The sequence below is a fragment of the Anas platyrhynchos genome, chromosome 27 (genome assembly GCF_047663525.1).
Source record: "Anas platyrhynchos isolate ZD024472 breed Pekin duck chromosome 27, IASCAAS_PekinDuck_T2T, whole genome shotgun sequence".
Taxonomy (NCBI): Eukaryota; Metazoa; Chordata; class Aves; order Anseriformes; family Anatidae; genus Anas; species Anas platyrhynchos.
In genome coordinates, this window is record NC_092613.1 from 9,241,421 (window position 1) to 9,268,859 (window position 27,439).

Sequence of the window (27,439 nt, forward strand, 5' to 3'; positions counted from 1 at the left end):
GGACGGAGCCGCGCCTCGCCCGTCCTCGGCGCGCAGCCCCGCCGCCACAGCTGGGGGAGCGCGGGGCCCCGCCGTCGTCGGCGCCTCAGCCGCTGCGGGAGCGGAGCGCGGGCCGCGTGAGTGCTGCCGGCCGCCATGGCGGAGCTGATCCCGGCCGCGCCCCGCCCCGCCGCGCGGCTCCCTGCGTCTCGCTGCGGGCTGGCGGCCGCCGCTCCGCTCCGCTCCGCGCCCCGCTCCGCGCCGCTCCCGGCGGTGCCGCGGCCGCGCGCTCTGGCCGGGGCCGGCTCCGGCTCCGGCTCCTTCTGCAGCCCGCCTGCGGCTCGGCTCCGGGGCGGCCGTGGCACCGCCGAAGGCGGCGGGCGCTCTCCTCCGGGGCCCGGCCCGGGGAGCCCCCCGCCGGGCCGTCAGCTGCCCGCCTCGCGGGCCTGTGGCGGCGCGGCCGGTTCTCGGCTCCCCGGCCCGCGCCGTCGCCGTCTGGTCGCGCGTTCGCAGGCCGGTGGCCGGCCCCGGCGTCCTGGGCGTGCTGCGCTTCGGGACCCGACAGGTGAGGCGAAGGCGGCTGTGGCCCGGCGGGGGGGGTCTCCCTCAGGCGCCGCCGGCCGTGCGGAGGGCGGTGCGGGGCCGTCCCCGGCCTGAGGCCGGGACCTTGCGGGAGGCGGCTACGGACAGCGCGCGCCGCACGGCACAAAGACAAGTTCTTCCCGCTAGGCTTTTATTTCAGGTTATCTTTATTAGAGCGTTGCTTCAAATTCATGGCAAAACCGGTAAAACACCACTTCAGAACACATTACGCTACAGGGAAGTGGAAGCTAATTTCAGCAACAGAAGGAACATCAACCCTTTTTTTTTCTTTACAGAAAGCTGCTATAGAGGTAATGCTGCTACACTTTGCAGTCATACACTGATGATACCCCAGTTCTATCCAAAATCAGAATTTGTGCTATAGAAACAAATACATTGCACTGGAAGTGGTTTGTGTTTTGGAGAACCTAGTAGAGGCAGAAGCACCAACAGAGAGGAAGACGTGATATCGGTAAGCTTTATTTATGTACATTTCTATGAACGTCATCTGATGCTGTTAATCAGTAGCCTCCAACGGCTGTAAAAGATAGTATTTGAAGGCTTAAGATAACTCAATTTAATTTTCAATAAATATGAAATACATTTTGCTATAAAACTATCACTTTCAGTATAAAGTGAAATATGAATCTTCATTGTAGGGATATTACAGGGCTGTGCTTCATCAGCTCCTGTTCAATCTCTGGAAGATATCAAAACTGGCTGAGTTTAACTGTAACAAGTGAAGCTCCCACTCAAGTCAGTTACTCAGAAAAAAATAGACATGGTAAATGTGAATAATGATGTTAAAAGAAATTAGGGAATCAACTACTTACATTTTTATAGGTTAGAACAAACTGGTTGACTGGATCAGACTGGAAGAAAATGTGTGTGCTCTCAAAATTATCCCCTGGCAGGTTTTAGTCTTTTGCCACTTTCTTACAGCTTTGACAGAAAATCTGTATTTTCTGTCCTTGAATGAATTAAAAAAGGCCTTCAGTTACGAAGTTGCAGAGAAATCTGCTGAACAGTACTGCAGATATATTATGTACCTCACAGCAGCAGGAAACAACGAAAGAGGCTCTATCTCAGGATTCCGCTAAAAGCACTAGTAGATAGTAATGCATCGATTTCCATATACCAATAACTTAAGAGAATTAAATCAGCGACTGGTATCATTCTATTCCTGATATGCAGTGCAGATGTCTTATATACCCAGACAGCAGTAAAACCTAGAATATAAGCAGTCATTATGCTCAGAAAAACAAATGCACTGTACTGTTCAGAGGAGAAAAAAACAAAACACTGCAAGATAACACAAGACAACAACTTTGGCAGAAAGTTAGTTTGTTCGAGTCTGAATTTATAGCATATTTCTTTGTACCACTCTTTCCTGTTTTCATAAGGCACTTTTTGTCCTTCTGGGTGAGTGAGGGCCTTGGGAAGCAATAGAAGTCTCTGCAAACTGCCTTTTATTCAGTGCATCTGAAAAGCAGGATTCATCATCTTTCAATTTAAACAAACAGTAAGCAAATAAAGAAGCTGCCTCTGGCCATATCATTACATTTTGATGCTACAAATTTGAGAAATTAAAACCAAGTGGTATTCATAGATGTGTTTTAGAAAAAGTAGTCGTTACATGGGTGGAAGGTAAGAGAGGGAGACAGGAATTTACTGTAAATAAGTGGTCCGTGTAGGGAAAATATTTGGGAACCCAGAACACTGTTTTGCCTTTTGTGGTATTCTTACCAATTGTAAAAAAAAAAATACCAGTTGTAAAATGTTTTTATGGGAAAGCTCTCCTGCTCTGAATGGCCAAAAATGACACTATACATAAGTTTCTTCTTTCTGCCAGTCTTACCTTGGGAGAAAATGCCCCAGTTGTACACTATCTCTTTTTCTCTTCAGGACAGAATCAGTTGTAGGGGCGGTCTCAAGGATATCTGGGATCTAGGAAATGGCTTTGTTATCAGCTATGAGAAACTTATTTTCTTAGTGTCAACTTGAGACCCTCATGGATTTGCTGCCAGTGTCATTCTCCCAGCTGAGACTTTCTTAAGAGCAGAAAGCTGATCAGGGACAGATTTCTTGGTCTGATACCTGCGGAGTAAGGTCCCAGGACCTACTTTTACATGGCATCCATAGTTAATAAGCTGTGGACAGTGATACAAGCCTAACTCTTCTCTGGTATATGATACAACATCTCTTATCATCAGGGGACCTGAAGCTGAGCATAGAAACTACACAGATGTCAGTGCCTGTTGCATACTCAGCTGATACTGCCTTTAGTGCACAGCTGTCTCAGTGCCACTGGATAGTCACAGTTGGTGGCTGAAAAATTTGAAAAGAGAGATCTATGTAAAAACTATCAAGATGTGTCAATTAAATGGGAAATACGGAACAGCAGCATTGTTTCCAGTGCTGAAGTAATAAAAAAGTGATAGGAGTTTGAGTTTCTTTGGGAAATGAGACATAAATTTCATGAGGGATGTATATTCCATGCACACGTGCACTAGACTGCACACATTTCCTGAAGTCCCATCATATTCTAGTGTAATAAATTACTTGTAAATACCAAGTCCTGTTAGACATTATGGACCATTTCACTGAGATACGTAATTTAGCTGAATTCTTCCCTGTCATACCCACTCTCTTAAAATGGAACAACTGCATCAGAAATCTGAACTAATACTAATCAGATGGACTGAGCTGGTATGTGGACATTGCTAACAGAAAGTTATTCCCTGAAATACTGAATTACCTGAAGTAAGCCAAAAATCAAAAGATTCTGAGCCCTTACTGTGATTTATTACCTCCCTTTGGGGATAAGCTTTGTCCCTTCTAGGCTGCTTTAAAAGGAACACATTCTTATAAATAAATATGAAAAATAGACAAAAATATGGAAACAAACTATGTAAACGCAAGCCCTGAGGTATTTCAAGAACACTAATTTTTATACCTGACAGACAATCTACAACTGCCAGTAAGAAAGTTTTCTTTATGGCTCTGTAAAAATGTCCCATTTTTCTTCTCTGTCTTACACCCACAAGAAAGGGTGAGAGGTTGAGGTAAGAGCCCCATGAAAGCTGTGATCGTCACTGAAGCAAAACCAGAGGATACTAAAGTGCTACATGTCTTTCCCTGACCATTTTCTGTCTTCAGTTCCACGGACCAGTTAGGTTCTACAGGGTATCTGGCAAAGCTGCTGCTTTTTTTGATACAGTTTCTACTTCTGCACCATCATTTTAGACCATATAGTGTCTTGCAGAATAAAGGGACTTCTGAATAAAGATTTTAGTGGTCCCTTAACTGATATTTTTATTAAATTTATTTATTTATTTCCGTGTCTCAGGCTACCTTTGGAAGCTTAACCACACTCTTAACCACACTGCACTGCAATCGCTCCCAAATGACTGTGTATATTGCCAGCTTCCTACCTCTCTCCCTCTCTTTGTTTAGCCTGAATCTCCTTGGACATGTTTCCTCTTACAGAGCTTTCTGTATGCATGAAAATACAACTGGACATCGAAAAAAAAAATAATATATATATATATATAATAATTATAATCCAATCTGTGCATGACAGTGAAGTCACAGAATCACAGAATGGTTGAGGTTGGAAGGGACCTCTGGAGGTCATCTGGTCCAACTCTCCTGCTCCAGCTGGGCCACCCATAGCAGGTTGCCCAGGACAACATCCAGGCAGCTTTTGAAGAGCTCCAAGGAAGGAGACGTCACAATCTCTGAGTAAACTGTGCCAGTGCTTGTCAGGTCTATTCACGTGAAGTTTTTTGGAGCAGATTGTTAAGCCTTCCCCCCCCTGCCCCCATTTTTTTTTTTTTTAATCAAGTCCAATTTTATTTTTTTTTTTCTCTTTGGGCTTTGGAAAGAATAGTTACAAAATGGATCATAGGTCTTACTTTTTAAAATGGCATTTAGTTCTCCGCCAATTCTTGGCAAATTGGCTCAGTATAAAAGGGTTTCAAGCAACCTATGGGTGTGTGTACACTCTTGCATAGTGATGACTCTGGAAGAATATGCATGCAAATGTGCACACACAACATATTTCATTTGCACATACGTACCTAAACAAGGTACTGCATATACAGATACCTGTTAAATATGTGTACATATATGTAATGAGAGATATGCTTGTGCTGATATGATGTCTGCAGATATGTGAACTCTTAATTGCACATACACAAACATTAAACAAATTAGTCTTAGATACTATCTTTGCTTTTTTCATTAGAAAGGACATTTTAAAACCCTTTTTGTTTACTTCAGTTTTACTGTAACTAATACAGTTCATCTCCTCACCTAATGGGATATTTTCCTCTAAGTATGTTAAAACTAATTAAAATGTATTACAGTTATTAAGTTGGGTAGAAGAGTACTTCTTGTAGAGCTTAGTCTTGAACTTCTGGGACATGGTTGTGCAGTGTAAGTTTTAGATCATTTCTCTTGTGTTACGGATTGCACAGCAGAGAACCATGCTGAATATCATGCCAAAGATCTAGAAGAGAAGGAATGCAATTTAGGGATCCACTTTAAAAAAATAAATTATAAAAATACAACGCGTATCTCAACAATTTGAAGGTTCTTATTGCAGGGTAGCAAGTGACTGCTTCTATCTACAAACCTTAAGATATCAGACAACTGATGTCAATCAGATATTTCACTGATACTTAAAGCCAAGATTTTACATGTCCAAATTGGTTTCACTGTTCTTTGTTCTGAATGGCCAGCATAACAGCCCCCAAATGTTAATTTTAACATAAACTGCACTAACATGAATAATTGTGACTTGGTATTATGCCTAGCATCGCATCAAAAGCTTCTGATTTTTGGAATGCTTATATGTGGAATATTGTATACACATTTGATTAAGAGAAGAGAATGATTCCAGAGGAATCTCTGGTACTGGTGTTAAGCATTGTGGTTTTACAGAGAAAGCTAAGCTCTAACAGTTGCTACTCAGGACCGAGACTATACATTAGATATAAAACTCTATTCATGCTGGGGAACTAGTTTACTAGAATGTTAAAAGCAGAGAACAGTGGGTCTCCAGAGCCTCCAGAAATTTCTTTTTGCCACGGTTTTATGTTGCAAAGCAGTGTTAGCAGCTACTGCCTGAGGCTTTGCTGCAAATGATGGGAGATGTCAGTACTATTGGGCAGTTAAATCACTGAGTTCACATCCCCTTCCAGCACACCTTAAGGAAAAAGGAGACAGCTGATGAGTCACACACCATGAAGTGTCAGAAACAAGCATGGAAAAATGTACTGACTTGCTTCTCTGCTGAAGAGATTATTGCTTCACAATTTCTACTGTATCAGAGGTGGGAAGCCACTAGCATATTTCTAGTGTATATATGTTGAGCATTGTGGTTATTGGAACTGTCCTACCAACACTGATGTGCTGCACTTTTGAGTACACCTTCACATTTTATGCAACTTACAGCTCAAGTGATCTAGGATTGTTTACCCACCCCACAGTTTCCATTACATACATAGACCCTCCATCTGCTTTGAATGTCCACATAACTCCATGAACCTCCTACTCTTCAGAGCAGCTAGAAGCATATTTCTTATAAATTTTCCATTTATAGGAGGTCATGGCAAATGCGTGCTGGAAAATGCTTTCTGTTAAAGCTGTGTTTGATATAGACTGCCCACTCCTGCCATATCCTTGCAGCAGGGTGACATCTACTGGTCACAGCTCTGCCACGAAGGAGTACACCTTGGGAAAACAGCAATACATACTTGTGGGAGAAGGTGGAGTGTAAGGAAAGTTTTAATGATGCTTTAATGATATAATTCACTGAATCGCTACCTAGGTGCTGCATGTTTAGGAGAGAGATGCTATTCTGAAAACTGTGCAGTTTAAATCCTACTCCTTTAACACAGCACATAGTGATCACTGGATCTGTGACCTAGAAAATCTTTATGTAAACTATCCTTCACATTGAACCAATGTTACAGACAGCATTTTCCTGAAAAGCCATATCAGAGGACACACAGAAGGTGCTAAGAATTGTTGCATCTTTGAGGCATATCACCAGCAGCTGCAAAACAAACCTATTAATAAGGGATGGGGAACTGGACTCAAATACTGATAGAGTGAGAGCATGGGTTTACTCACTGTGATGCCAGCAATTGCAATTCCAACAATTCCAAGTAAATGCAGATTAGCATCAAGTACATTCTGGATTTCAACCAGGCAGTTCTGTTGAAAACAAAATTAAAAGATTTTCACTCCTACAAAAGTACTCTTCAAACAACTCTATTAATTCTGCTCACTAAACAACAGATGAATATTAAAAAGATTAGTGCAGTCTCTGCCCTAACCCTTGTGTCTATACTTTGTGTTTTGTTTGACAGCTTTCACAGCATATTCCCTTTTTAGTGAGACATCAGTATTTGAATGTGCTATTATTTACTTCTTGCCTGTACAGGCTGACACATTCAAGTCATCCTCTTACAATCAGTTTACCATCAAACTCTCTCTGTGATCTGCCATGCTCAATAAAGATGTCTGGCCCTTCAGATTGATAGAGTACTGATAAGCAGATTGATCAAGTGATAGAAGTAACAGTAGCATTCTTAAAAACAACAAACTATCTATTCAAGAGTCTCTGCAATACTAAGACAGGCACTTGCCAAAATTCAGCTTTCACAGGGTCTTCCTTTTGTGACTCCTGTTCTGCTACATCCTTCTCATCTTGCTTTTCCGATGGTGTAATATTATCATAGCTACAATGGGATGCTGCAAGCAGGCTTCAGAAATCAGGGCAGGGTACATTCCATATGACCTCCAATTTAGTTCCGCCTCTACTTTGTTCCATTTCATACAGAATTTCCTTGCTGGAATTCATGAGGTAAAAAGGAAGTTCTTTCTTTCTTTTACTTCTAGAATGTCTCCAATTTTACTGAATGATTGACATGAAAAATTATTAAAACAACCAGAACAGAGGACACTTGCCTTTGGCATCTGGATATTCTCTGGACAAGGTAATCCCGTTTGTTGTTCCATATTATCTTTACCACAGCATTGGAGCTAAGTGAGAAAGAGAGTGTCAAAAGAAGGGGACATCATAAACTGTTTCCTGCTGATAGTGAGTCAATTGATAACAAAAAGTAAGAGAAAAAAATATACAGATCAAGTCATAAATTTATTCCATGTACTGACTGATACCTCTGGTAGAGTTCCAACTGCATGGGTTCTCTAAAATCAATTTCAATTGTCTGTAGCCATAATAGACAAATTCCTACTGAAAAAAACCTTCCAGAAGTATCTCATAGCAAATAAAATAAGTAGATTTTGGCAAACTGGAACCCCAAATTCCAAGGAAATAGGCATGGAGAAAGTAGAAAGTCCAAGCAGCACATATATAATTATGGGCAATGCACAAAAGCTACCACAGAGAATACGAGAATCTCTATTTCTGACAGATTATTGTGCTGGGTTTGGAGACCATAATAAATCAGTTTTTCAGAGGGTTTGTTTTTACTGTTTGCATGTCTCCCACAAAATGCTTAGAATTCCTCTTTGGGTCAGAAATAACAGCCATGGGAGAAGGACAAAAGGGTCTGAGGTTGTAAAATGTCTGCTCTAAGGAACGTGGGAATGCTGTGAGGAGCAACAACGCCAGGGCTTGATCTCTGTGGGAGGCAGAGTAGATAAAGTGGCAAGTAGCATTCAGGAAGTCACAGGTTCTAATGCTGATTCAGATGCTAACTCTGGGTGGCCTGAATTGAGTCACAAATTATGTTCTATTGTTTTTTTGTCTACTTGGTTCAGTCTGTGACAGTCAGTTCAGCCAGTTACTTCCTGTTGGTAACACTGTAGTTCCTGGGACATTGGTCACAGGTTTTTCTCTGGCAAAATAGAGACTCGTCCATGTACTTCTCGCTGCATTTTTGTGTATTTATTCTTGGACTTTAAAATCTAAAAGATCCATAATAGTCATATCTACTGCACAACAAAGACCAGAAGTTTTAGGTCAAATTTAAAAGCTTGGCCATTTTAAGTTTCAAAAGTAAATCTAAATTTTTAGATTTTGCAATCTAAAATCCAGAATTTTGACCTGGCAATCAGGAAACGGTTGTGAGCCTCTGACTCCATTTTAAGCAACATTCAGTTCTCTTCTTCCCTACCTCAGTGGGAGGCATTCTGAATTTTAAATGATAATGTGATAGTAGAATAGTAGTACAAAGCATTTAAGCTCAGGAGAGCTACTCACAGCCAAGTGGTAGTGATAGATAGTCCTGTTGACCTTCCCCGGGTTTTTCATATATTCATCATAAATGTCTTCATATATTTTCTGGACTTCTTGTATTGCCTGCAGAAATCAGACTTTCCAAGTAAGAGGCAAATAAGTCTTACCCTCAGTCCAGTGCAGACTTCCAGCTTGTGCCATCAACCTCTGGTGCAGAAAATTATTCTTGGTAAACTGAGGTAGACATGATAGTAAATATGGGAGGTTTTATAGCCTGATGACTATCAGAAGTACTCTGTATGGGTCAGAATCTGCTGTTTTCTGTGTTTTGGTTAGATGCTTTCTAGTTGGATAAGTTCAATGCTTGAATTTAATCACCCTTCTCCCAAGAAATACACCCTTATCATACAGTTCCACTTGATGTTCCTCATGGATGTGACATTTGACCACACAGATAGTCTTTCTTGAGGGAGCAAAAACTGCATCCCATTCTGAAACTGGACTTGTGATAAAACAAACTGTCATTTACTCCAGATAAGAATGTTAGAGAGTCTTGCTTGCAAAAGTCTCCTGGATACTTTTCCCTTGTATGAGCCAGCCTTCACGTCCGTCAGCCACAGTAATCTAGAACTGTCCTATTATTATCTTAGAAGAAGCTTGCTACTCACCACTTTCTTGCCTATGAAAGCAAATACTCCAGCAGTGACCTCAGCTGCAAATATCACCAACAAGCAAGCAAAGAACTGCAGAGGGAGAAGAGAACCTTATGTCAGTTTACTCTGCACAATGCGCTTTACAGGCACTGCCACTCAGCCCCTCATTCTTGTCCAGATCTCAACAGCCTCAACAATAACTGATAGAGAAAAATGGCAAACAGAATCAGTGACAAGGGCATCAAGTCAGGCTTCTTGTAATGTGAAAACAAAGGTAGAAATGGCAAAGAGATGGCTCTAATGGCAGTTTCAAGAAAGATGGGGTAATTCTAGGAAATACATTACAGGAGGCAAGCAATGGAACTTCATGTATGGAAGCGATGCAGTAGCATAATGGATAGAGATGCTAGATTAACCAATAAAAGGACATAAGACATTTCAGATCTTGGACAGCAAAGATCCTTCCACTAATGACACAAGACATATGCTTTTGAATGATTTTCCAGCACTTCCAGGCCCTTGAAACCTTTTACTTACTGCTCCAAGTAAGAACTGAGACTCGCGCGCTGCTCCACAGCACCCAAAAAATCCAACCATGGTCATGAGAGCACCTGCTCCCACCAATACATAGAGTCCTGTGGAAAATCAGAATCAGACAAGAATGTAAGAAAGTTTTTCTTTCCAAAGTCTGCTACCTAGTTTGTCAAAAACACACATTTGTAAATACAGCCATCTCTGTCTCTCACAAAGAACATCTGTTACACAAAAAAATTGTTCTTGCCACAAAAGGAAACTAAAGATTTCTGTAGAACTCTTGGAGAATCATGGAGACAAATGAAAAGACTTCCGCCTTCCAAATTTCCTGTTCCCAGGGCAGCTCAGTCCAGCAAGAACATACATTCTACCATCCCAAATGACTTTACAGCTCTTCAATGAGGAACATAAGGCAACAAATCCAACACTGCTTATTTCTATGAAAACTGGGGCTGAAAATGTCCTCTGCTGCTACGCAGGGGTGGAACTCAGAAAACTACCTGGCAATCTATGTTCTACCAGTTGCCTGGCAGTACTTAAAAGAGGACATCTGAAGATTGTCAGGAAAGGTACGGGCATTACAATATGATGTCTCTTTGAAATCAGTACTTTGGCTTGGGAAAAAGGTGAATGCTATTGGAAAGAAGAGGAAGATTGGGAGAACACCTTGAAAGCTGTTAGAGGAAGTGAATGAAACACTAAATTTGTCAGCTATAGTTCTGAGCTTGGCCACTGCCCAGAACAGAAGCTTGCCTACAATTCAGTGATTGGTAGTACGGCACCTTCCTTTTACAGTAACTAGCTATGTTACTGCCTGCTGGGAAGCAATATTCCAACATCACTAATGTACATTTTTTCCCCTCCAGTGTATAGATGTAAGCATCAAAAAATGAGACAGCAATAGCTTTTGAAGGCTAATAGTATCACTGCATTATGACCAGAAGACTTGGGAAAGTGTTGCCTGAAAATGGATAGAATCACAGGACTATACAAATCACATCAGATATTTAAAAAAAAAAATACAAACACAAAAACAAAAACAAAACAACAAACAAACACAGGTGATTCTTTGTTAAAGTAGTAGAGTACCTAAAACTTACAGGCCAAGAACCTTGCATGCTTGGCCTACAAACTCTATCTCATGATGCATGCTGCCTACATCTGAACTGCAGGATACCCTCCTAAAGCCCTTATTTCAGTAGGCAGCATCAGAATGGCTTTGCAGCAGCCAGTGGAAATACTGCATTGCTTTCATGTTCTGGACATTCACTGCTAAATGTTGTGCAGTTGTTGACCAAAAGATACCTGCATGTGGACAAATGTAATGACATAAAGAAAAAAACAAGTGGATCATCAGATCAAATGCATTAAGAGGATAATGAAGCAATCTGTGTATGAAACTGCCTGACACAAGTACAGAATATGGCACATGGCAGTATAGCCCCATTGGTAGAACAACAGATGTAGGATCCCAGCTATGTTCAGAACTTGGCAGGACAAAAACTCCTCTCCTCTTTCTTTTTCATACGGGCTTTATCTAGGACAAAGGGAAACCAGAGTACAGAATTTTTCTTTCCTCACTTGTAAACATGAACTGCTTGACCTGTGCTTAGGCAACACATCCGTTGTGTGTGGTGTCGTTCCCATCAGACGACAGCTGTGTTTGGGCCTTGTCTCTGGGTGCCATGCCAGACAAAGTACCAAAGACTGCGCAGCGTCATATAATTCTAGTCTTGGTCTTGTGTGGGCAACATGGAGGACACAGAGATCTGCTGTGCTGATCTACTGCTTGAAAGAACAGCTTAATTTCCTTCACCAAGCTGTATGAGGGGACAGTGGAGCTCTAGACTGTGCACACTAGATGGCACAGTGAGCCTTGCTCTCAGCTTTGGTTACTCAAACTTTTCATGAGAATGTTTAGTATTCTCAATTACAGATCTAAATATTTTAAAATGTGACCCAAATCTTCAGAGTTAACAGAGCTGCCAGGACTTACTATTAGCAGACCTTGTGTGACCTAGACTAGAAAGCCCTACAAATGACAGTTTGCAATGATGGCTTGGAAAATGAAAAAAACAAACTGACAATATACAAGTACAGAGGATATAGTCATACTGCCATGCAGGTGCAGCCTTTTTGAAGAAGGCAGACTCCAACCTGCTGCCTGTTCATTAGCTGTCCAGCCACTGTGTATTAGCCAGATATCCAACTCAGCTATTGTGATTCTTCTCCTCCTCCTCCATCTTTTGTGCGCTGCTTCCTTTCAGGGATTGCTGCTGAGGAAAACATTCTGCTAAATAGTAATAAAACAATTATAATTAATATGTTTTTGCCAGATCTGTGACACCAGATACGTACGATTTGCTGCTGACTCTGTTGGCAGTCCACATTATGTGTTTCCTGGATTTTTAATATTTAGCATCTTGGGGCTTAGTACGAGTGAGCATTCTTTAAGCTAATCACATTCACAATGCAGTGACTTTCACTGAGGGAGGGATATACAAGAATATATGTCACTCAGGAGTAGGGGTCAGCCCCTTGTTGGAGGAGAGTTGGAAAAAGCACCAGTCTTAACTTCAGTTGCAGAACCTGCTGCTCAACTGCCAAGCACTAAAACTGCCATTTTCTGAGATCTCCATGGTAACAAATAGAGTATAATTACAGAGATGTTTCCTGGGCCCTTTTCCGCATGTCACTTTCAACTAAAGTCCCTGCAATTACTTATTAGGAAACTTAGGAGACAGACTTTTTGATTAGGAAAACTCAAGAAATGTCTTCCCATTTCTTTTTGTTGCTCAGTGCTAGCAAAGACAAAGCTCTCTGAGGCTCAGGGATGAGACCACTTTCAAGAATCTTGGTTTCCTCATGTCTGAGAAACAGGCTTAGCATTTCACTTGCATGACTCACAGCTAAACCGCTACCTCCGTTTAGAACTTCCCTTTTAAGGCATGCTACAGGAAGAACTTCTCACACTACTCACTGAACAAAGCTCAGTTTGCTGTGTGTCGCAGTCCCATAGTTTTGTCAGCCAGAAGTTTAAAACCACTTGCTTCCATCTTTTGTTCAGGAGAGTTAATTCCAGAGTTTGTCCTTGCTCAGCATGGGACTAGTAATTGCTGACACTTAGAGAGTTATTTCTAGCTGAAAAATACTGAGGACGTGTAAAAAAAAATCCACATAACTAAATATGCTTTTAAATGTCTACTATATATACACACATGTAACCTTTCAAACAGGAATAAGACACTTGAATTGTAGAATGAATTGGAAGGGACCTCAAATATCACCCAGTTCAAACCCCCCAGCCATAGGCAGGGACACACACCACCAGACCAGGCTGCCCAAAGCCTCATCCAACCTGGCCTCGAACACTTCCAGGGATGGAGCATCCACAGCTTCTCTGGGCAACCTGTTCCAGTGCCTCACCACCCTCATAGTTTCTTCGTAATACCTAATCTAAATCTACCCTCTTTTATTTTAAGGCCATTAGTCCTTGTCCTATCACTACACCCCCTGACAAAGAGTCCCTCTCCAGCTTTCCTGTAGGCTGCCTTTAAGTTGGCCTAGGTCAAGCTTTTCATCTACCAGTACCCCCAAGTCCTTCTCTGCAGGGCTGCTCTCTATTCACTCATTGTCCAGCCTGTATTCATGTTTGGGATTGCCCTGACCCACGTACCTTGAAGAATACCTTGTAAAAAATTCAGAGTGACCATATTACTTCTCAGCGTGCATTGAGGTTTCCTAGCACCCAGAGGCAGGTATGATTTTAAGGAAGGATAGCAGAGCAACAATTTCAGAAACATCCTAGATGATGTCAGTATCTGAGACAGGGAGCTACATTTTTTTTTTCCTGTGGCCTATAACAGCAATGTAGGCACAATCACCTCAAATTCTGTAATGGGAATAGACCTAAACTAAAAAGTGAGTCTCTCTAGAAGGGAAAGAGAAAAAAAAGAGGGTGACAATGATGCATTGTATGGCATCCTTTAGAATCATGGCCTGACCTTGTGACATTGTCCACTGATGGCTGACAAACTTGGCTACATAGGATCAACAAAGAAGAAGACAAAGCCAGAAATTTGGTGGTATTAATGCCATACATTGCTGTGGAGGTAGTATCACATGTCAGAAGTAACTAAGCTTCACTAAACCCTGCTCCTTTTAAAAAAGAAAGTAGGACGGAAAGCAAAGCTTTAATCAGCTTCTATTCATAAGTGCTTCCATTGTAAAATACAAAGCCTTGACATGGCCTTCAGCTTGGCATCCGCAGCTCAGCAGAGAAAAAAAAAAAACAAACACAGTTTATAGTCACAAAATGGAACACATTTGATAGCTAGAAAATCTGACACAAAGAGCTTCTCCACAGAGCATGGCAAAATAAAATGTGCAAGTCAGGTCAAGGCAGAGATTTGAGAATAGTCTAGCTGCAGCTTTTTGTGCAACAAAAGTAGAAAAGTACAAGGCAGAAAGGAAGCAAATGTTTTTGGCCTGTACAATGATTTTTTTTTCTTACCTCATTTTGCCTCTGTTCTTTTCCTGATTTCTAATTTGGTATCTTTTTTGATCTCTGTCTGCCAATGGAGAGGAGAGTTTGACAACTTACTAGTCACTGAGTTCGTTGTCGTAGTGTTTGGCACCACACATCCCATACAAAAAGCAGACATCAGATGGAGAGAGAATACTGAAAACAGGCATATTGCTATGACAAATAGGGCAAACATCAGACCTATAAAGACAGAAACCTGCCAACTGTTTGGCTACCTGCAACTCAAGAATATTTATTATATATGTTCATGTAGGACCTAAAAAGCAAGTCACTCTCAGCCCCTGAATGCCAAAGGTATGCATTTGGACAAAGTAACAACTGTCCCTAGAACCAGAGTCCCTCTATGCTCCCATTGCAAAGAATCATGTGGTAGGCAGAAGTGTGTCCTGCCAATGTTTTATGAGGCAGAAAGGAAACACTGCAATACAAACCAGGCAGATAGGAACCTACTAATGTGGAAATTAAAGCCATTCTTATTTCATACAATGCATGAACTGTTATCACCACCATCAGATATAGTCTGCCAGCCTCCTAGACTGGTAGAGATCTAATTTCATAGTCTGAAGTAGATCACATTCACAAAGTCAGTTTTCTTCAAAATCTTACTGACAGCTATGAGACACAAATCCGTGCCTAGAGCATACTGCATAGAGTCAGAGGAGACAATTGTATGCTGTCTGTCTGGCTTTATTTCACATGGGTTTCGTGTTTACCTGGCTGCTATGGTCACTTTCCATTTTAAATAGTTCTACTCTTTCTTTTTTGGGCTGAGTAACTAACACTGAACAAAATGCCAGCTGTTCATACTCTACTGAGAACACAAGCAGCTCTGTTCTTGGCATAAGTGATCCAGAGGCAGTGATGACAGGAGTCCTAGAACCCAGACACGACCTGAAAAGAGTTTCTTGCAGTTATATGTAAATTACAGTCTTGGAGGCAGATGTGCTTCTCCCTAGATGGACTGAGGCTGTCAGACCCTCAGCAGAGCACCAAGGAGCCTGTAGTGCAAGTGCACTGTTGGAAAAAATGAGAAAATACATGTAGGAGTTGGAAATAACAGGCCAGACAGGAACAATTGTATATGTTACATTCAGTGGCAGAGTCAGTTTTTGAAATGAGCTTGTTACTGAACATTACCATTTTTGTGTTAAAAGATTTTTAGTATAAATTTATCTGTTAAATACATTTTCAAAACTAGAGAAGAGAGGCAGAGTTCTCTGAAGGAAGATGAATTTCTGGAGAACTGGAGCATACCCTTAATTTGAGCATAATGCACATAATTATGTGTTGTGTGAATACAACATGGTTAATCGTCCTGGAACCACAAAAGCATTGCAGATAGTGGCCAGTTTGTAGGCTTCTGCTGGTACACAATTCCTGAATTTCAGTTTAAAAGCAACCACACTGTAATGTAACATCCTGGTTTAATGCCTCCCCCTTCACACAGAATACCAGCATTTGTCACATATCTTGGTCATGGGCATCTCACAACTCTGAATAATTATGTCCCAAATTCACATAAGCGCAAATGTATCACATATCACCTTGTCAGTAGTCTCCAATGGCTCTGTCAATGACTACTTCACCCTGTACTAAGGTTCACTGAAGTCAGAGGTATGAGATCAGTATTAGTTAGGTTCTTAAACCCAACAGGCAATTTTCAGTGGGCTTCATTGATGCCAGCAGAATTGCAGATTGCATGCAGCTTGACTTGTGAAAGAAGAGCCGATATTAAATCATCTTTGGAGCTGTGTGTGTTTTTTAGCATCCCTGCAAAGATGCTACAAGCTGGCTTGCTGCCTCCCAGCACCTTTGCTTACAGGAAACATCTAGTTTCTTAGTGTCTGATTGCCCATGTAATGAAAGCACTTGGCAACATAGGTACATAGTTCTGCACAGAACCATATTATTTTCTTCAAGCATTGCTAGACTGAGGATAAAAGATTAATAAGTTGACGTACACTCAAAGTTGACAAACACAATCAGCTGTACGTAGTGCCGTACAGCCTGCTACAACTATTCACTCATGCAAGAATATTACTGCCTTTTTTGCTTTGAAGCTTTTCCTAAATAATTAAGTGTTGAACCTGTGGTGCTGGACCCTGCCCTGCACAACACTGTGCTGCCTCTGCACGGGCAGTCTGACCAGAATAAGGTACAACTGCTTGATCACTCACTGAGGTAGGCCATGGAATACCCTACATACTCAATGAATCGTATTGTAAGAGTTCAGCATTTGCAATAATGAGACCAGCGTGCAGACACTTAAGGTGACTTGCAGCAGCCCAGGTAAAAGAGAACAGGATGCATCAAAGAAAGAGATAGTGTAACTGTCAGTTCAACTGTTGCTGCTGTGTGGACCGAGCTAGCTTTTTGATAGCTGTGCACAGGGGGAGTAGGGTGGGAGAAAGATGAGGATAATTTACCAGGCAAAAAACATGAAGTGCATTATCATGCTTAAGTGATTAATTTAAAAAACAACCCTTCTGGATTTCAGCACATGACGCATATAAAACAATTAATCTGAGCTAGATGGACAGATTATTTTTAGTTAATTGGCTTGTTTTGTTAGAATTCTGACTTTGTGGTGGCTTTTTCTTCTAGGTAAGAACTCTCTCTGGTGTGATCCTGGCTCATAGGTACTGACTGCTAGGTTTTATGATCCAGCATAGAGACTGAAGACTTTTGAACCACTTTCACTTTGAGATAGTGTTTTTTGGTGGTGGTGGTGTAGTTTTTTTTTTTTTTTTTTTTTTTTTCTGGTAGGTTGTTGATTATCATAAATCAAGATGATTTCTAATGCAGTAGCTTTCATTTTCCACTCAGGATCACTATCAGCCTTTTCTAAACAAACTTTATTCACTGCAGAAAAAACTTGCACACAGGATGATAGGAAGAAAGACAAACACTGCTTACATTTTAGGTACAGACTAAAAGCCTCTGCAAGGTCTAATTTTCATGATAGCAAGAACAGTCAATCCTCTTCTTGCGGTATTGCATCACTATACAGAGGCTACTTTGTCAATAGTTCTCATGTTAGGGCTGATAGAATTTGATAGGCTATGGATTTTGGAGAGAAAATACTGCTGACCAAAGGTACAGTGTTTGACTCCAAAAGACCTGAATAGAATATAACAGAATGAGGCACAGAAGCAGAGAACTGTCGTTAACTGCTAGCCAGCTCCTGTTTGCGTGGGCACCCATTCCTATGGAGAAAAAATACTAATATCCTTCAACTCCAGACATGACTTAATATCGTAAGGCATGCACCATCTAATTGTACCTTTCAAAGCCAGAATGATCACTCATGCTCTCATAGACCCCAAGAAAAAGCCACAGCCACCCTGAAACTTCCATCCACAGCTGGTCTGGCTCTGGACTGTAGCATGGACCACGGAACATGGGCATAGAGAGCATAATATATCAGAAAGTTTGCGATCTCTGGCTGTGCAGGAGAAGCAATGACTCAGTGCTGCCCATTAAGAGAAGAATCATCCAGGTCGATCCATTTGCATTCATCATTATTACCCTTCTTAACAGGGCTTCATTTTTAGTGCTGCTGGCAGTGATGTGACCCTCTCACTTCTTTTATTAGAGGTACACAGAGTTTGTTCTCCATGTTGTCCATGAAGCTAAAACAGATTTTCCTCTTCATCCACCAAATGCAAAGAGCGGAGAGCAAATGTCTTGAACTGTCCTTCAAAAAACCCCTTTGCTGGTTTTTACTTAAATGCTCAACTTGCACTCAACAGGCGCTTTGTCTTCTCGTCTGTGGTTTAGGTATTTTTCAATTTAAGAACAGCACTGCTACAAAGAACTAATGAAGGACCAATCAATTGCGAGACAGCAGAAAGTTCATGTCAGGTTCACACAGGCGTACTTCTTACCCTTCTGACTGTTGCAGACTTTCCTGCTCAGTAAAAAGCTCACGAGAATCTTGGCACTGCAGCCTCAGAAAGGAGGAGTGAAAGATCTTTTTTCCATTTGGTCAGTACAGTGTCACACACAACTCAGATAAAAGAGGTGACTGCCCAGCTATTGACCTTTGCTTAAATTATTATTATTATTTACTTGAATACAGCTAAGAGAGGAATATATGAAACCTACCAGAGCTGAACTGCAGTAAGAAGAGGAAAGGTACGTTTTTGCCTAACTGCCCTGAAGCACATGCACAGAAAACATACTATGAGATGGAGTAACACGAAAATATTGTCATGCCTGCCACTGCAGTGAGAACTCCAAAAGCTGGAACTGGAATGAGAGGATGTCCAATTTTAGGAAGCTACTCCTTGAATATAGTTGAAGCTATCTTTCACTCCAGTGTGCGATTCATTCAGTAGATTAGATGGCGACTGCATGGGTCAAAGAGTTCCAGTTTCATCCCCTTATGTTGTAGGTTAAAAAACTGCAAGCTGCAGTGGGGAAGATGGATTACTGAACACAAAACTGCAAGCAACAGAAAAGTAACACCACATATGTGCTTGACCTCAGCACTGCTGCCTGCAAGTTGTTCTGAAACCAACAAAAACATTTCAGTGGCTGGAAAAGATGAAGAGGCCTGGTTGCCAAGTCATGGCCCAAACTATTCCAAGGGGTAGAAGAGACAGCTGGACTGCTGCTAAAGAACAAGGCTATTTAGAGAAACTCATTCTGGCCTATTGGAAAATGCAAGGATATAATTACCAATTATTTTAAAATAAAACAAAATTTCAGATGCAGGAAAAAAAAAAAAAAAAACAAACAAAAAACACAACACTTTATAAGGAAGCAACAGAGAGAAACTGGTTAGATTCAGCTGGCAGCTCAGTACAGGTACAAAAAGAGCAGAATGTGCTGCTCTTTGGAAGCAAGAAAATGAGATATTATCCACAAGATGGTGATTCTAGACAGTGCCTCAACCTACAAAGCAGTGCTTCAACCCACAGACATCTAAATGCAGCTGCAGTGTCCTTCCAAGCGCTGATGCTGAGCTTATCTGATCACAGGGACTTGGGTTATCACAAGGCAGCCACAACAGTGGTCAGTGGAACAAAGTTAAAGAAATTGTTTTTAAATATATGGCCATGTGTTTGTATCTCCAAGTCATGTTGGTGATCTGCTTTGTCTTTCAGCCCTTTGGGCAGCTGCATGTAGTGTACTGCACAATATTTCATATTAAGAGTTGCTATGCAGAATCCTGGCTGTCACCCAAAATGCATGTTACCGTGCAAACACACAAAACCAAATAAACAACACTCCTAGAAACTGTGAGATGGGTTAAATGCACAAATGTCGAGGGGGACTTGAAGTCTCCTACAGAGCTAAAGCGCTTGAGACCATCAAGTGCAGCCTTGTCTGCTGCTTCTGTTGAAAAACAAAATAAACCAACCAACCAACCAAACAAAAAACAAACACAAAAACACACTGGTGCTTCACTTATCACTGATCTTTTACTATTGCCTTAGTGATTGTTGACCTCTTCAGGTTTCTGACTGACTGCCCCATTGGTTGTTAAAAATTCATAACAGCATTTAATGTAATTTGTAAGGAGGGAGGGGAGCATATATATATTTTTTTAAGAGAGATGCTCCATTCAGAGGACACTGCCTATTATAAAAAAGGGCCAAAACCTTGTCTTAGAGTTCAGCCAAAAGTACAATTTACAAGAATTCTCAACATATTTGTCCTGTTCCTTAGCACTTCCTCTGCTAGCAGTTACATGTTACAGCATTCAGCACTATAAATATATGTAATAATCAGCCCAATAGTTGAATGTCACAATATACGACTAAACTTGTACAAGAACATTCCTCAGGACTTCCCAAAGTGAACAACTCTGAATAGCTTTTGTAATTCTTATTCAGGACTGAAGCATATTAAATCTTTCAAAGATTTAAATAAACATGCACCAAAGAATATCTTGTTTATACAGCGTTACAGTCTGCACTGCAAAGCTGTGAAATGACTATGGTATTTATTCACATGACAGGATTTACTACTTTCTGGCTTCTAACAGACCAACAGTAATTGAATTTGAAGGCCAGAACATCCCTCAATCTTGTTGAATATCCTGTGTCAAACCTAAGTAGATGAGGCAGGGAAGAGTTTCAGCACAGATAATTCAGCAGGTATAAGCTGGATATGGAAATAAAGGTGGTCCCATGTTCTGCCAATGTAGCAGCTCAGATGTAAGAGGAAAAGTAAATCATATTTCCTTGTCTCTCTGCATCAGAGGAGATGCTACAGGGCATTTTGCAGCATCCCTCAGGACCCAGTCAGATTTACATCTGAATGGTCTTACTCAGTCTCTTAAGCTCCCAGAGAAACATTGCTGGACATAACACTTGACCCATCTATTCCCTCAGTACTGTACAGTCAGATCTATGCCTCTGGCCCTGTTGCATATGTCAAAGAAGCTTTGGTTTAGGACTTTGGTGTAACAGAGTCAAGGTCTCCATTAAGACAATGGGGGTATTTAAGTAACTGCACAGCCCAGTCAATATTCCTGTGATGGGTAACTGACTGCTAGGACATTCTGAGTCAAATTCCATTCTTGTTCGCCCTGCCAGGGTGGCTTGATGGCCAAGACAGGACTGGGTATTCATTCACACATGGCATTTATAGATGGCAAAAATGATTGTACCGATTGGATTTTATTGGCTGAGTCTATATCAAGGAGTGAAATATTAATAGAGGGAAAAAAATCTGACCCTTCTTGCATAAAGACAAGTTGCAACTACCAATAGACGGAGAAATGCAGTTGCTGGCAGTCCTAGACAGCTGCTATTTCAGGACTTCTATAGACGCATACCAAGCTGTTTCCCAAAACCCAACTGCAAATCCCACAATTCACTTAGGATATGTAGGAATTGAATCAAGCGTGAAAGAAGAGATCAGTTAGGCCTAAAGAAATCGATGCCAAGCAGAGAAAGGATGAAAGCCACCACCCACGTGGCACACGGCACCAGAATACCCATTTTGTGCAGTTCAGCTCACGTATTGTTGGCCTTCATATAATTCAACGCATGAGGTATGTCATGTGCCCTGGGATGAAACCAAGGCTAATGGCTATTGCCATCACAGGCACTTAAACTTACCAATGAAGAAATACTCTGGAGGCTTTTTGTCTGAAGCAAACTCTGCCATAACCCCACCAAACCGCAGCCATAGACCAAAGGCAATGACAGCCAATCCTGCCAGCTGAAAAATACATAGAATAGTCAATACTTTAATAACAAATGTCTGGAGAACATCAAAGAAGTGTCGTCAAAGAAGTGTCTATAGCAAATCCCACAGCTCAGAGTTGCACTGTCAGAAAATTCAGGAAGCTCATGCTAGTATTTGATAACCATGAATTCGGTACAATGTACTTCTTTCATTCTTTTGGCTTCTCAGTATAGTGGTGCTTATGAATTTACTAGTGACTTTCAAACCTTTTTGAGTAAGCTCTTTTAAGTTATCAAAATGTGGCCTGAATCACAATGGGCAAAGGATTGGGGCAGGGAGGGGCGAGGGTGGTGAGGGAGTCAGTGCCCATGAGAACAGACAGGATGCAAATCCAATGGCAACACTGCCCTCCTTCCTACCAGAAGACCCAGAACTGCACTGTAGCCCTACCATATGCAGGAGGCTACTCAGAGACTCTGCCTGGAGTCAAGATGCTGTTACTGTAGGAGAAACACTATCCGGAGGGGTGCTGCCAGACCAGGAGTTGAGTAGCACTGGCATGACTCAAACCAAACTTATAGATGGAAATAACTTCATTTGTTTTTTTTTTCAGCCCTCTAATCTGTTTTAGGGCTAAGTAACAGCCTGTTGGGCTAAGAGGTGCCCTCTTCCCTTGTATGAATCTCAGGTCCAGCTCCAGAGTCACAAGGTACATGATGGTATGAAGAGACCAGCTGGACGTCAGTCATACCAGACTACAGAAGAGCTTTAGGCCATTTCAGAATTGCTCCTGCTGCTGAATCGTGAGAATGGTTCTGTTTAGAGGCTTACCAGAAATAAAGGCTTATATTGTTCTTAGGGATGTGCTGAAGTGAAGTGTCTTTGGACTGATTCTGACAGGGCATTTTTCCTATATATTGGACTCCCTGTCAGAACTAGGAAATTAAATGATTATTACAGTTCACAATATCTTTAATCACAGAAATGATTAACAAAGAAGCATTGGGTACTGTCAAATTCAAGGAAAAAAATCCTTCTAATGCAACTGGCTAGATAAAAATGACATGTCAGATGAGGGAAAACAGCTATAGACAGTGATCCCAGACCAACAGCATGCCGGACATTTATAAACCTGCCAGGCAATGGTGAGTGTGCTGGCAGTTTTAGCATCCATCAGGACCAAGCACAACGCTGTGCAGAGTGTCCAAAGGAGGGCAACAAAGATGGTGAAAGGTCTGGAAGGGAAGATGTATGCAGAGTGGTCAGGGCTGCTTGGTTTGTTCAGCTTACAGAAGAGAAGACTGAGTGGTGCCAGGTCACAAGGGAGAGCAGAGGGGCAGGCACTGATCTCTTCCCTCCGGTGACAGCAACAGGTCCCAAGAGAACAGCATGGAGCTGCCACAAGGGAAGGTCTGGCTGGGTGTTAGGAAAAGGTTCTTCACTGAGAGGGTGGTCGGGCACTGGAACAGGCTGCCCAGGACAGTGGTCACAGCACTGAGCCTGCCAGAGTTCAAGAAGCATTTGGACAGTGCTCTCAGACATAGGGTTTGAGTTTTGGGTGGTCCTGTGTGGAGTCAGGAGTTGAACTCGATGATGGGTCCCTTCCAACTTCGGATATTCTTTGATTCTATGAATGCTTCCTTACTCTACTGATGGAGGCCCAGAGCCCAGGTCTGCAGCAACTGCCCAACCTGAACGAGGTTTATAAAACACGTATTGCTTACCATATCCTTGGTAAATTGGTAGGGTGCTTTTTGAGCCTGTCCTGCATTGTCAGGCACTTGATTCAACTAGCATAGCTACAGCAAGCAAAAAAGGCAGGCAAGCACATGGCTGAAGAGCTTGGGATCGCAATTTCCTTCACAGAAGGTAAAGAACAAGATGTGCTGCATCATAGAGTGTGAGAATCCCCTGCCCCTCTGGTCATGGCATTTGTACCTGCCCTGCTTGCAGGCTTGGGCTCAGGCTGTGGACTGCTAGGCAGCAGCATGAGCCCCCTCTTTCTAAGTGATTCTGGTACTTTGGATGTGTTTGAAAGGAACGCCCCCAGTCCAGATGAGAAAATGGTTTCTGCCATTTCAGTGAAAAGACCTAACAAAACACAAGTAATTGTCACTCCTGTGAAACAACATAAGACAAAGCTTTGTCCTTCTTACTGACTTGCAGCTGCAGCTGAGCAACATCATTCTGCTCCCAGAGCTTGAGCACAGCAGCACTGTGTACCCGGAGCATGCAGCGCTGTCACCAAGAGGGAAGAGCGTTTGGTTTAACTGTGTTTAAAGCATAAAGGAGACAAAAGCCCCAAACTGGTTGCCCTAGAGAAGCTGAACAGGATTATTTTGTGACTTTTTTTTTTTTTTAACAGAAAGGAAGAAAAAGACATTTAAAAGGCCACATTTCTAATTATTTTCTAATGTGAAACTGAGAAGTTACTGGAAGAGAGTACACAGCATATGGGAAAGTGAAAGAAAAATTAAAGGTAACAAATTAAATTGTGCTGTGGAACTGCGAGCCTATTGAAAAGGTGTTACGGTTGGAGAGTGGGCATAGCGTGCTCTGATCTCTTGGGGGTGTAGCAATAAACACTGTTCTTTACCACATTATGGTCGTACACAGCAAAGTAAGTGCAATACGATGCAAGGACTTTGTCTTCCAGGATGAACTTGTAAAAGTATCAGCTGTTGGCTCACCATTTGAAATGTTATTATTAAGAAGCATCACAACGCTGCGGAGAAGCGTTGCACCGCGTGTGCTGCATGGGATGCTGGGAGAGCCACTGCGGCCTCCTGCTTGAACAGTTAGGCTTCTTGGGGAGACGGTCGCTACTTTAAATTGTCATTAAGGGAGGATGCTGTCTCTTCTCAGAAGTGCCTTCACACATCACGTATGCGTCTTTCCAGGAAGAGATGCATCTTCACGAAAAAGTCGAGAGCGCCGGCAGGGTGCTGCTGCAGTGTAGCAGCCCGGCTCGCAGCGCTCCTCTGGGGGACTCGCGGACTTCCTCCGGCGCGGGGCAGCCCCGCGGGGCTCTGCGGTGATCCCGACACCGCGGCAGCCCAGCCGGCCGCTGCCCGCTGCCCGCGCTCCGGGGCGCCCGGCCGAGCGCGCCGGGCTGCAGCCTCTCGAGGCGCCGCGATCCGCGCCCCGCCGCCGCCTGCGCCCGGCAGGTGCCGCCGCCCCGCCCCGGCCCGCCCCGGCCCGCCCCGCCGGCCGGCGCTCACCCAGAAGCTCAGGTTGAAGACGAAGAGCAGCACCTTGACGCGGCCCATCTCCTCGCGCGCCGTGCCCATAGCGGGCGCGGCTCCGCTGGCAGCTCCCGCGGCGGCTCGGCCCGGCTGGGCGGTGGCGCCGCGCGAGGCGGGGCCGGGGGCAGGTGCCGGGCCGGGGCCGGGGCCGGGGCTGGGGCGGCCGAAGGCGGGGCCGGGGCCGGGGCCGGAGGAGCGCTCGGGTGGCGGCGGCCTCGGCGGACGGCGGAAGCTCGAGGGCGGCTCTCCGGGCCCGCTGCCGGCAGAGCCGGTGCGAGGGGGCCGGGCGCGGGGCGTGCGGCGGGGCCCGGCCGGCGCGGTGTGGGGCGCGCCGGGGCAGCAGGAGGGCCGGCCGGGGGGGCCTCCCCCTCCGCCTTCCCCTCCGCATGCGCGCGGTTCAATCCCTCTGCCCCCTCGGCGTAGCGCGGACCGCGTGCTCGCGGGGCTGAGAGGCTGATGTGTGAAGTCCACGGACAGCGGGGAAATGGCCGAGCTCCTCTCGATAGTTTTCCCTCACACTCTTCAGCTAAGGTCCCCTAAAGTTCATCTTCCAATCACTAATACTTCCGCTTCTCTTCTCAAAACTTCACCAGAAATGCTGTCTCTGTTGTCAAAATCTTAGATTTTTTTTTTTTTTTTTTTTTTTTTTTTTTCTCTCAGCTGCTATTTTCACTCGAAGTAAGATAGAGTCCCTTGAGAGGTGGGGTTTCTGTGCTGAGCGTTTCCGCTCGGTGTTTAACGAACAGAGCGGCCGTTTCCTGTGCTGTGTTACTGTAACCGGAGTTTTACCTATCCAGTTTTGTGTTTTGGAATTAGTTTTGCTCAAGATGTGTACGGAAACTTCCTAAGCCTTTTTGCACAGATGCTTAGGTTTTGTTATTGTGAATGCAATTGCACTCATCTAGCGGTTCAGTAATACTGGAAGATGTTGAAGATGGTTTCTGTTTTCCCTCACTTTGCTGTTTATATTTGGCTGCTTTAAAGACTGGCAGTTTTTTTTGGAAAACCATCCCAAATAGTTCATTTTCATTGCAACTGCTAAGTTTCAATAGGAATCTCTTGTTTCATTAGCAATGAAATATACTTTTTTGTTGTTTTTAAAGAAATATTCAACCTACTTTAAGCAAACTTCTGCCATTTTCCTTCTTTTATTTGGAGTGATGCTGTGCTAAATGGTACTGACTTACCAGGTCCATTATATTCCTCCTAAGTTACCGAAATCAGGAGTCCATTTGAAGAGACAAAATAACTTGATGGCAATTCATTATCCCCTGATATTTGAAGCAACAAAAAAATCTAAAAGGAGGAACAGTTTTGCATTGTCTCATGAGGGCAAAATAGATAGCTTTTGAAAAATTTCTCAACTAATTTTCATGCTTGCTCTCCCGAATGGTTTAGGAGCAGGGCATTCAGCCTTCATAAATAGTAGATCTCCATGCTGCATAAAGCTTGCAGTGAATGAAATCCACTGAAAGATCCATCCATCCAGTTGAACTGATGATAAATATATCTTCTCATGATGATGAATATGCTTATGCTAGCAGTTTCAATGATGCCCTGAGTAGTGACTTCAATTTGATATTTGTTCTATGCGGCTGGGTTTTTGTTGTCATTTATTGTTGCAGATACATTTATTTTAACATTTCATTGCTTCTGGAAGAAAAGTCATTTGCAGTGCAAAGAACGTATTCTCTTGTGATCTAGCTTTTTTGGCTTGGACAAAATGTGGGACAGAAACCAACAGTCTCTTTGCAGCCTTTTCTTCAGAACTGATGCTAATAACAAAACAGAAATCATTATTCAGGACTCACTAGGTCCACGTACCTCTCCTTATTCCATCCTCACGCAGCTGTCATTTTAGATGACTTGATGATGTCGGTCAGATTTGCACGTCTGTGCTGCCCTTTAATTTTACAATGCGACAGCACCCTCTTCTGGCTGTTGCCTGTTGGTTCGAAACAGCTGATCAGGCAGCAAAATCAATGTCAGGCAGCAGCACCAGCTCTTTGTCACAGGATCCTCAGCGCTTTGCAAAGGAAAGAATAAAAGCGAGGGCAGGAGAAGTTAGCAGACCTGGCAAAAGGGAGAACAAAAGGGTATCTGATGTGCAATACTGCCGTCCTGGTGTACCTGCAATAAGTATTAATACTGTAACGACTGAGAAAGCTGCCTCACTTCAGGTATGTAGGTTTCTATCTCAAATCCAATGTATTTCTTGCTCTTAAATTAACAATATCTGTCCTTCCACTTCATTTTCTCTGTTTTCTTTTATTTATTTATTTATTTATTCTTTTTTCCTTCTGATAATCAGCGACTATGCAACCTTTATTTTTATCAAATTTGTGGCTTCTAAGATTTCTGTCCATGAAGCGATATTTGAAAAAAAACTGCAAAGGTGATTAATATTTTCATTTCATGGGTTATTATGGAACAAATCAACATAATTTTAGGTAAGGACTGACTCATGATATTTTTTGTGAATAGGATTATTAAACTGTGAAGTAAATATTTAATCAGTAGACAATCCACAATGTTA

The 27,439-nt window shown here is 42.7% G+C and overlaps 1 protein-coding gene and 1 long non-coding RNA gene across 11 annotated transcripts in view; one reads left to right on the plus strand and one right to left on the minus strand.

Annotated features, from left to right (window-relative positions):
- The window catches only part of LOC119712954 (uncharacterized), a 120,181-nt gene that overhangs the window by 601 nt on the left and 92,141 nt on the right, over nt 1-27,439 (plus strand). For 3 of the 10 annotated variants that reach the window (XR_011805119.1, XR_005261149.2, XR_005261152.2), the window contains exons 1-3: nt 894-1,033; nt 7,474-7,571; nt 24,024-24,137. This is a non-coding gene — a long non-coding RNA (uncharacterized lncRNA). Of the gene's footprint in view, nt 1-556; nt 1,034-5,768; nt 5,900-7,473; nt 7,572-24,023; nt 24,138-25,278; nt 27,084-27,439 lie in introns of those variants that run through there. The other 7 variants (XR_005261148.2, XR_011805121.1, XR_005261150.2 and 4 more) reach the window with 7 other exon arrangements.
- TSPAN2 (tetraspanin 2) lies at nt 711-25,039 on the minus strand. Its single transcript, XM_027445025.3, has 8 exons — nt 24,880-25,039; nt 21,589-21,691; nt 9,970-10,067; nt 9,448-9,522; nt 8,804-8,902; nt 7,543-7,617; nt 6,703-6,786; nt 711-5,074 (listed from the first exon to the last, which is right to left on the minus strand). The coding sequence occupies exons 1-8, from the start codon at nt 24,946-24,948 to the stop codon at nt 5,009-5,011; spliced, it is 669 nt and encodes a 222-aa protein (XP_027300826.1). The 5' UTR covers nt 24,949-25,039; the 3' UTR covers nt 711-5,008.